Below are 11,174 nucleotides of genomic sequence, written 5' to 3'. Positions count from 1 at the left end.
CAACCAACGCGATAAAGGGGTTGGCAATCCCTTCACGGCCACTTGCAAACGTGATATATGATAAAGATAATAAGATAAATATTTTTGGTATTTTTGTTATATAGATTGGAAAATAAAAATTGCAAAATAAATAGTAAACTAGATTTATAGATCGGAAACTTATATGATGTAAAGTAGACCCGGGGGCCATAGGTTTCACTAGTGGCTTCTCTCATGATAGCAAGTATTACGGTGGGTGAACAAATTACTACCGAGCAATTGATAGAAAAGAGCATAGTTATGAGAATATCTTGGCATGATCATGAATATAGGCATCACATCTGTGTCAAGTAAACCGAAACGATTCTGCATCTACTACTATTACTCCACACATCGATAGCTATCCAGCATGCATCTAGAGTATTAAGTTCATAAGAATAGAGTAACACATTAGGCAAGACGACATGATGTAGAGGGATAAACTCAAGCAATATGATATAAACCCCATATTTTTATCCTCGATCACAACTATACAATACGTGCCTTGCTACCCCTGCTGTCACTGGGAAAGGACACCGCAAGATTGAACCCAAAGCTAAGCACTTCTCCCATTGCAAGAAAGATCACTCTAGTAGGCCAAACTAAACCGATAGTTTGAAGAGACTTGCAAAGATATCAAATCATGCATATAAGAATTCAGAGAAGAATCAAATATTGTTCATAGATAATCTTGATCATAAACCCACAATTCGTCGGATCTCGGCAAACACACCGCAAAAAGTATTACATCGAATAGATCTCCAAGAACATCGAGGAGAACTTTGTATTGAAGATCAAAGAGAGAGAAGAAGCCATCTAGCTAATAACTATGGACCTGAAGGTCTATGGTAAACTACTCACACATCATCGGACAGGCTATGGTGGTGATGTAGAAGCCCTCCATGATCGAATCTCCCTCCGACAGATCGCCGGAAAAGGTCCCCAGATGTGATCTCACGGGTACAGAAGGTTACAGCGGTGGAAAAGTGGTTTCGTGGCTCCACCTGATGTTTTCAGGGTATAAAGTATATATAGGCGAAAGAAGTAGGTCGGTGGAGCTCCGTGGGGCCCACGAGGGTGGAGGTGCTCCTACCCCTGGGTGCGCCCCCTGCCTCGTGGAAGCTTCGCGGACTTTCAGACTTGTACTCCAAGTCTCCAGGGTTGCGTTTGTTTCAAGAAAGATCCTCGCGAAGGTTTCGTTCCGTTTGATATTACTTTTCTGTGAAACACTGAAATAGGCAAAAAACAACAATTTGCACCGGGCCTTCGGTTAATAGGTTAGTCCCAAAAATAATATAAAAGTGCATATTAAAACCCATTAAACATCCAAAATAGATTATATAATAGCATGGAACAATCAAAAATTATAGATACGTTGGAGACGTATCAGCCCCGGCCTTTCCTTCTCTCCCTCTTTCCTTCCTTCCCCCTCCTAGTTGGACTAGGAAAGGGGGGAAACCTACTCCTAGTAGGAGTAGGAATCCCCCCTTGGGGCGCGCCCTAGGAGGTCGGCCCTCCCCCTCCTCCACTCCTTTATATACGGGGGAGGGGGGCACCCCATAGACACACAAGTTGATCTTAGCCGTGTGCGGTGCCCCCCTCCACAGATTTCCACCACGATTATATTGTTGTAGTGCTTAGGCGAAGCCCTGCATCGGAAACTTCATCATCACCGTCAACACGCCATCGTGATGAAGAAACTCTCCCTCGGCCTCAGCTGGATCTAGAGTTCAAGGGACGTCATCAAGCTGAACGTGTGCAGATCGCGGAGGTGTCGTGCGTTTGGTACTTGATCGGTTGGATCGCGAAGACGTTCGACTACATCAACCGCGTTACTTAATGCTTCCGCTTTCGATCGACGAGGGTACGTGGACACACTCTCCCCTCTCGTTGCTATGCATCTCCTAGATAGATCTTGCGTGATCGTAGGAATTTTTTTGAAATACTGCGTTCCCCAACAAAAACCTTTGTCAACTGTCTATTTCAACTTTGAAATGATTTTGTTGGCTTTGTTCTCAAGTGTCCGTTAGCCAACACTCCGCAAAGAGAGCCCTGCAGTCATAGAGCAGTCAGCCGTGGGGGTGAGGGACACATGCCAACGTCTTTGCTGAGTTCCTTTAGGACATCTTCAACGCTGACCCTCAAATTGCCCACATATGTCCGGACGTGTTGTGTCATCCAACACGGGTCTGTATCGGTCCGTCGAGTGGTCCAGACGCACTTTTTGTCGCAAACCGGAAGCAAAGTGGAGGGGGGAGGGGTTGCGAGAGTCCTGACAGTAGCCACGTAGGACTCCAACACCACTAGCTCACTAAATCCCCCTCCAGATCCCATTTTCTTCCATTCTGCCCCTACCCTCTTGCTTTGCATACGCACCCTCCCCCTTCAACGCCGCCACTGTACCTCTTCGGCCGGCACACTGGCATTGTCAGACCTCCGCAACCAGCACCGACGCACCTGCTCTCCTTTCACGACGACGTCGTCCACCCAGGACCCGTCCGTAGTTAGGTACACCACGCCCATAGGTGTTCACTCAAATGCCATTGAGCTAGTTTTCGAATGCCATGTCGTCCTTTTAGAGTACAAAGGACGGTGGGGTACTCGACCATGGGGGATGAGTTGTTGTGCGATGTGTGGTTGGCCGTATCTATGGATGTCGTAGGCAGGAGCAAAGAGGGACCTTCTAGTAGTGCGTGCATGATTCGTTTCACGTGCGACAGCACATTGCGCCCTACGACATGCACATCATCCAACAACGCAACGTGGGATTGTTATCGTATCGATGGTACGCCATCTAGACCTCCATCACCAAGTTTTGTGACGCGGATGGTCTGCTGGAGACAAGGTGGTCACTCCAAGCGGCAAAGGTGATTGTAAGTTTTGCTTCTTCTTGCTCAACTTGTTGATTGAATCATTCACTCAATGTTGATCTACACATTATGTGGCCCGCACTCCTGCGGTGATATGCCACAAGACAGAGGGACGTCCATTTACACACACACGCGCGCGCACACACACACACATTGTTGGATGAAACTGGAGGGGCAGTATGTATGAGACGACATGATCCATTTTTGGAAAACTTGTTGAACATCCACTAATCTTGTTGAATTTGAACTATTGTTGTGCTAGACTTATTTCTGTGCTATGTATGGATGATTTGAGCTATTTTCTATCCAAACTTTGATGAAAATCGTCGTGTTTGCATGAATTCTGTCCGGTTAATTGACACGTTGTTTGAAATGTAAGCGGACATATGCGGCTAGCGTTATATGGCCGTCTCTAGAATCAGTGTCCATAGACGGATGCTAAAGCAAATTTGCGGGTCAACGTTGAAAATGCCTTTAGTGACAAAAGCAGTAGGCCCAGTTTTTTTAGCGTGCTCTCAGCAAAATCCATTCATTGCCGAGTTTTGAGTTTGCCGAGGGTTATACTCGGCACATATATTCTTTACTGAATGCCCACCGAAAAGGAAACAAGAAAGGTGTCAACACTCGGCATAGACGGATTTTCGAGTGGTGGAATGAATAGTTTTTTTTCTTCATAAGAAAATTTGTGGAGATAAGAGGTGATTTGGTCACCTTTCAACAACCATCATTCAGAGCATCTTCAGCCGTTCGGCCCCCAGAGTGCCGAAAAAGAGCCGCCTGGGAACGAATTGGCGCTAGCTTGGCGCATGGGGCGACTCCGTTCCCAGGTGTCGCCCCCAGGTCGCCGCCAATATCGCGCGAGCTCGGCGATACTTCATACAAATTTGTGCAAACTCGGAGATCTAGCACAAACTTGGCGAAATTTCATTGAAATTTGTAAAAAAAAATGATAAAATATGCAAACTACGCCTACTACTATGCCAAACTGGCCTAGCCACTGCGCCGCGTCCATCGCCCGCCATCTACATGCCGAGAAGCCTGTAGAAACGGATGTAGTCACCGCCGCCATCGTCGTCATTGCGCGCGCCCCGCCGGAGCCGCCGCCGTCCCTGGTGCACCCCTGGCCAGGGTTGCCGACGCGAGGTGGGGCGCTGGACGGCCCGGCCTCGTCCTCGGCGTCGCTGTCGAGGATGATGACGCCTCCCTCCTCGCGCCCACGGCGCCGAGCCTGGAGCTTCGCGTATGCCCGGCGCTGGCGGTGCACCTGCTCGCGGACGTAGTCCTTTGCCCATTTTTGGGCGGCCTCGTTGTCGGGGGACACCATGTCGACGTGCTCCGGCTTGACGGGAAGCAATCCCGGCTCGGGCTTGGGCCGGACCAAGCGGAGGGAGCGCGGGGAGGGGCGGGCACCCTCGTTGATGACGAGGGCGCCGCTGCGGGTGCGGCGTCGTAGCGGCGTCTCCTCCGGCTTCGGCTTGATGGGGCGGAGCGCTGGCGAGCCGAAGGACAGTGAGCCGGAGCCCGACGACGAGGACGTCCCTGGCTCCATTCGCTGTGGCATCTAGGAGCTGCCACGGCGGTGAGAGAACGACGGCCGCGGCGGGTACTCGAGGCGCGGCGTGTTGCCGGTCTCGATGTGGTTGAGGATGACCTCGAGGGTGCGGCTGGGCACGCCCCACCACTTGCGCCGCCCGTCGGCGTTGAGGCGCCCGCGAGGGATGACGCCGTTGGTGGAGGCGATATGGTCTTTGCGGCGACGCTCGAAGAACATCATCCACAGCGTGCGACTGTCGGCGGCGTACCCCGGCTCGTTCCGCTCCTCCTCCGGCATCGACGAGCGGATGCGGGCGATCTCGGCCCGCCTTGCCGCCCCTTCGGGCACCGGTGGCACCGGGACGCCGCCGGCGCTCAACTTCCAGCTCCCCGGCACACGCATGCCCGGGGCGCTGGGTATTCGGCCTCGTAGAGGAGGCGCGCCTCCGGCTCTTGGAGATGGCGGCAGCCGAAGCCATTCGCCGCCGCGCCTTCACCTGGAAACCTCTCGGTCATTTTGCTCGTCAGCGGGAAGGAGGGAGAGTGCTGCTTTGTGTGGCGGACGCGAGGGGGGATATGAGCTGTGGCGTTCACCGGCGGGGAGGTCGTCTTTTATAGCGGCAGCGGGGGCGGGGAGAGGCTGCATGTCACGGGACGTGTGGCGGGAGCGGGCGGGACTCACGTCGGTGGCGCCTTCACTGCGCCGCCCGTGGGGCATCAATGGAGGCCGACCGGCGCGGCAGCCTTGGCCAGCCTTTGCATTGATTCCTGCGAGAATTGAGGCGATGAGGACGACGAAGCGGCGTCTTGCTGACTCGACGGACCCATCCCTGTTCGCGTCAAATCGCTTTCCAAGCACCCCCGGCGCCCCCAGCGCGTCGGATTCGGCCTGGGTCCGCCGGCGCTAGTTTCGGCCCAAACCGACCAAAAACGGGCTCCTAGGACGTGACTGGACCGATTTTTAAATGTTGGCGTAAAAAAATCGCCTAATGAGGACATGTGGCGTCTTGCTGACTCGACGGACCCATCCCTGTTCGCGTCAAATCGCTTTCCAAGCACCCCCGGCGCCCCCAGCGCGTCGGATTCGGCCTGGGTCCGCCGGCGCTAGTTTCGGCCCAAACCGACCAAAAACGGGCTCCTAGGACGTGACTGGACCGATTTTTAAATGTTGGCGTAAAAAAATCGCCTAATGAGGACATGTTGGGGACGCGGCTGGAGATGCTCACATAGATTGCTGAACCAAATAATCTCCTGATGAATCAAAATATTATTAAGAGCGACTACGAGTTCAGTCCGTGTACTGTACAACTCAGTATATTTAAAAGGCCCCAACTCCTCAAGTTAATGCGGATTTGGGTTCCCGCAAAAGAAATTGTGGATTTGGGTAATCACGGTCCATAAACTGCCCTGTTCGCTCCGCATGAACCACGACACACTACCAGTCTGTCTGCCTCGCTCCGGCTGGTTGCCTATTTAACACACGTTGGGTCGCCCGCATATGCTCAGCTCAAGCCAAGCTACGCTGGTGCACGCCCCTTGCATCCATCCATCCATCCACGGGAACCATGGAGGAGAAGCCGGCCATTGGCTTGGGGAGCCTGGTGAGCAGCCTGCGAGTGGTGTACAAGAGCGGCAGGACCAAGGACCTCTCATGGAGGCGGTCGCAGCTCAAGGGGCTCATCAGGCTCCTGACGGAGAAGGAGGAGGAGATCTTCGACGCGCTCCACGACGACCTCGGCAAGCACCGGACTGAATCCTTCAGGGACGAGGTATTAACAGACGGTTCGTGCTTCGTTTAGCCAAGCTCTTCCCTGATCTGTGCTGCTGGTCTCTAGGTCGGGGTTCTCGTCAAGTCCATCAAGCACACGCTGCAAAACCTCGAGAAATGGGCGGCCCCTGAGAAGGCAAGCCCTTGCCAATCTTCATGGCTTACAAACGTCATTGGGCTGCTGCATGACTTCTTGTTTTTGTCAGTGTAGGCTCCTACGCCGCTGGTTTCCTTTCCGGCGACGGCGCTGGTGCTGCCGGAGCCGCTCGGGGTCGTGCTCATTTTCTCCTGCTGGAATCTTCCAATAGGTGCCCTCTTTGCTCCACAATCCCTTCAGTTTCATGATACCTGTTCTCTCAGTTCTTCATTATCTTTGCAATGAGATGAATAGACGATGAAGTCGGTAAAAATCAATCTTGACAGACCAATGCTCACCGCTAGCATCTAAAAAACGAATCTCGCCACTAGTACCAGCGTAGCATCGAAAGAGGAAAGAAGTTTTTTTTTCGAAACGGGAAAGAGGAAAGAAGTTCAAGAAGACGATTACGAGGTGTTGTTGGCTCGCTGTACGCTCACATGGTTTACTGCCAAAGGACCTCACATGCTCGTACGACCAAAGAACAGCGGTGCTGTACGAGGTCTGAGTTCAAACAACCTTTCTGATGGCAACAAGCTGGGTGCAGTCTTGCGATTGTGACAAGTGCCTTCTATTTTCACTATACATGTTGGTTGGCTGGTCACTTTTATGACAGGTTGATAATTTGATATGCGTAAGGCTGTTCCCTTTTTTCCTTCTTCTAACTGCATTTTTTAATATGAATAAAACACTAACAATAATAAAAGTTAACACATTAATATCAAGATCATACCCGGTCTCTAGAACGATACAATATCAAGATATTGAGATGCACACAGCCAAAAACATAAAAGAAGAATAAATAAATAACGGAAATGTTAACGCCCACACGCGTGGGCGTTGACTATCTCGACCACACGCATTCATCACCGTCCAGTACTATATGCACGAATTTTGACACAATCTGGCTGATTTTCTGTGCCACGTAGGACAAGGCGTGTGTGTGGTGTGTGGCATAGTTCGCCCACACATTCGTTTTATCACACGGAGGGGCCGTGTGTGGGCGTTTAGCAGTTCACCCACACACCAGTTTTCAGTCACGCACAAGGGCTGGTGTGTGGGCATTTGCCATCTCGCCCACACGCCCGCCTCCTCTCCCACACGTAAACTGCTAGTTGCCATGTATTTTTGCAGCGCACATGGCAACTGGCTCTAGTGTGCTTTATAAGCAGGTGGCAACTCTCTTTTTTTACCCGAGTTGCCATGTGTTTTTGCAGAGTACACGGCAACTGCCTAGTGTGCACGTAAGCAGATGGCAACTGTCTTTTACCGAGTTGCCATGTGTTTTTGCATGGTACATGGCAACTGCCCCAACGTGCACGTACATGGCAACTGCCCTAACGTGCACGTAAGCAGATGGCAACTCTTCTTTTTTACATGGCAACTGCCCTAGCATGCTTGTGAGCACATGGCAACTCTCTCAACTGCCTAGTGTTAGTATGTGGCAACTCCTAAAGTTATGAAATCATGGCAATACATTAGATCAGACCATACATGGCAACTACAGTTGAGCAACCATGGCAACTGCAGTTGTCCGACATGGCAACCATAATTCAGCGACATGGCAACTGCATATAAACGAACATGGACGAGGGTCTGGACCATGGCAACTGCGGGCGCGCGGTGGGCATCATGCGTCGCGTGCGGGACCAGAAGGGTACGAGGCCTGACATACGGACGTGTGGGCGTTATCAACTTCGCCCACACGCACGCGTGTGAGAGGGTTCAGGAGGGAAAAAAATATGTGTGTGGGCATTAGTTGTTTTGCCCACACGTAGGTGTGTGGTGTCAGGACCCCGATCCTAAGTCACACCGATCTAGCATGTAACACATCATATCACTTTGCGGCCTCACGCACGGTATTCCCACGGGTGCCACCTTACCTGGGCCGGGACCGTTTGCGCCTTTTGCCTCACGTATATGATAGTGTCGCTAGTATCCATATGACAGAGAACCCGGGCCGACATGGCTAGTCGTGAACCCAAAGCGGCACTAACCCATGGGGACAGGCATACATGAATCAACCTCGAGCATGTCGGTCAACAGCGTGTGAATCCGGGCTGTAGCACTGGGCTAACAGGACTCCGGTAACCCGGGCTGTAGCAGGCTAGGCAGGACTCCGGATGTCACCGCGTGACATTTCCCCGAAGGGACAGACACAGGAACGAGGTGAAACACATGCCGGCCAGTCAAGTGTCCTGAGCAGTAGTGCTGGGCTAGTAGGACTCCGGTGAACCGGGCTGTAGCGGACTACTATGGCTAATGGAAGCACTAGACTACATTTCCCCATAAGAGAGGCTGCCAAGAATAAACAACTACATTGTCGGATCCCATACATACCAAGCATTTCAACCATACACACAATATGCTCGATATGTGTAAATACAACATGGATCACAACATAACTCTACGACTCAAGTATTTATTCATTAGGCTCCGAGGAGCGAGATATTACAAACATGGGTCTCATGACCCAACATTCAGAGCATACAAGTCAAAGCACATGCGGAAGCTTAACATGTCTGAGTACAGACATCTACAAATGAAAAAGGTTGAGAAGCCTGACTATCTACCAGATCCTGCCGAGGGCACAAGATCGTACTGAGGTAACAAGCTAAACGTCGAAGTCCAAGCGGAACTACTAGCGAGACTGAAGTCTCTCTGCAAAACATAAAATAAGCAAACGTGAGTACAAATGTACCAGCAAGACTTACATCAGAACTATCTACATATGCATCGGTATCAACAAAGGGGTGGTGGAGTTAACTGCAGCAAGCCAGCTTTGACTCGGTGGCTAACCTGAACTACGACTGCAAGTAACTCTTTTGAGGTGGCGCACATGAGTCCACAATTCACCATATCAATACACCACTATGGATCCGCTCCCGTCTCCCTACGAGAAGGCCATCCATAGCACTCACGCTTATCTTGCGCATTTTAGAGTATCCACTTTCACTTGTCTATGAACTATGCAAGGGGTCCAAGTTTCCATATCCGAGGAATCCGGCTATTCGAATAGATAATGATAACCCTGCAGGGGTGCTTCTTCACACACGCTCTCGCCACTTATCGCCCTGTACACGTCATGTATATAACACCCTCGATGCGACTATAGCTCCCACGTGTCGAGGCACGACTTAGAGACATAATCGCATTGAAGGCATATGTCGCAAGTTAGGCAATCTTCACAACATCCCATGTAATATGAACAATAAAGGGGAGAACATAGTTGGCTTACACTCGCCACGTCATCAAGTACATAAATAACATTACATCATCCAAACACTCATGGCCCGACTACGGCGCCAAAATAAAAGAGAACCCAACATGCGACAAGGCCCCGAATCAAACCCCAACTAGGCACCACTACTGATCATCAGGAAAAGACACGTAGTAACGCTGAGAGTCTTCGTCGAACTCCCACTTGAGCTCATACTCGTCACCTGGAGCGGAATCACCTGGACCTGCATCTGGAGTTATAGTATCTGTGAGCCACAGGGACTCAGCAATCTCGCACCCTCGCGATCAAGACTATTTAAGCTTATAGGAAGGGTAAGGCAAATATATGTGGAGCTGCAGCAAGCGACTAGCATATATGGTGGCTATCTTATTCGCAAAAGAGAGCGAGAAGAGGAGGCAAAGCACGAGCGAGAAACTAGAGGAACAACCTGCGCAAGCATAACTCCAACACCGTGTCCACTTCCCGGACTCCGCCGAGAAGAGGCCATCACGGTAACACACTCAGTTGACTCATTTTAAATAGTTAAGGTTCAAGTTATCTACAACCGGACATTAACAAATTCCCATCTGCCCATAACCGCGGGCACAGCTTTCGAAAGTTCAATCCCTGCAGGGGAGTCCCAACTTAGCCCATGATAAGCTCTCACGGTCATCGAAGGAATAGACCTCCTTCCAAGACGTTCCGATCAGGCTCGGTATCTCGGTAACTCAAGACACTTCGACAGGTTAAAACAAGACCAGCAACACCGCCCGAATGTGCCGACAAATCCCGATAGGATCTGCACATATCTCGTTCTCAGGGCACACTCAGATAGGTCAAGCTACGAGTAAAACCAACCCTCAAGTTTCCCCGAGGTGGCCTCGCAGGCTGCCCGGTTCGGACCAACACTCAGAGGGAGCACTGGCCCTGGGGGGTTAAAATAAGATGACCCTTGAGTCTGCAGAACCCAGGGAAAGGCTAGGTGGCAAATGGTAAAACCAAGTTGGCACTGCTGGAGGAGTTTATTCAGGCGACAGTCAAGGGTTCCCATTATAACCCAACCGCGTAAGGAACGCAAAATCCGGGAACATAACACCGATATGACGGAAACTAGGGCGGCAAGAGTGGAACAAAACACTAGGCGAGAGGCCGAGCCTTCCACCCTTTACCAAGTGTATAGATGCATTAAGATAACATAGCAATTTAATGATATCCCAACAAGTAAGTAAATGTTCCAACAAGGAACGGCCTCCAATCTTCACCTGCAACTAGCAACGCTATAAGAGGGGCTGAGCAAAGCGATAACATAGCCAATCAACGGTTTGCTAGGACAATGGTGGGTTAGAGGTTTGAAATGGCAATTTGGGAGGCTGACAAGCAAAAGGTAGGCATCATAGCATTGGCATAGCAAAGAGCGAGCAAACTAGCATAGCAAAGATAGTAGTGATTTCGAGGGTATGATCATCTTGCCTGCACAGTTGTCAAAGTTGACTGGATCCTCAAGAGCAAACTCAACGGGCTCCTCGTTAGTGAACTCGTCTCCCGGCATACCCAAACAAGACAAACAGGCAACAAGGACAACAATCAACCACGTGCAAGGACCAAGCGATATATGCAATGATGATATGC

At 50.9% G+C, this 11,174-nt stretch overlaps 1 protein-coding gene across 1 annotated transcript; it reads left to right on the top strand.

The window, feature by feature from the left end:
* The first annotated feature begins 5,886 nt into the window (after nucleotides 1-5,886).
* Nucleotides 5,887-6,978, top strand: LOC125548888 (aldehyde dehydrogenase family 3 member F1-like). The gene is made up of 4 exons (XM_048712412.1): nucleotides 5,887-6,190; nucleotides 6,257-6,325; nucleotides 6,401-6,497; nucleotides 6,613-6,978. The coding sequence occupies exons 1-4, from the start codon at nucleotides 5,987-5,989 to the stop codon at nucleotides 6,666-6,668; spliced, it is 426 nt and encodes a 141-aa protein (XP_048568369.1). The 5' UTR covers nucleotides 5,887-5,986; the 3' UTR covers nucleotides 6,669-6,978.
* Nucleotides 6,979-11,174: the final 4,196 nt, after the last annotated feature.

The sequence above is a fragment of the Triticum urartu genome, chromosome 3 (genome assembly GCF_003073215.2).
Source record: "Triticum urartu cultivar G1812 chromosome 3, Tu2.1, whole genome shotgun sequence".
Taxonomy (NCBI): domain Eukaryota; kingdom Viridiplantae; phylum Streptophyta; class Magnoliopsida; order Poales; family Poaceae; genus Triticum; species Triticum urartu.
Note: the sequence above shows the minus strand (reverse complement) of the source record. Positions and strands in the feature narration are given on the sequence as shown.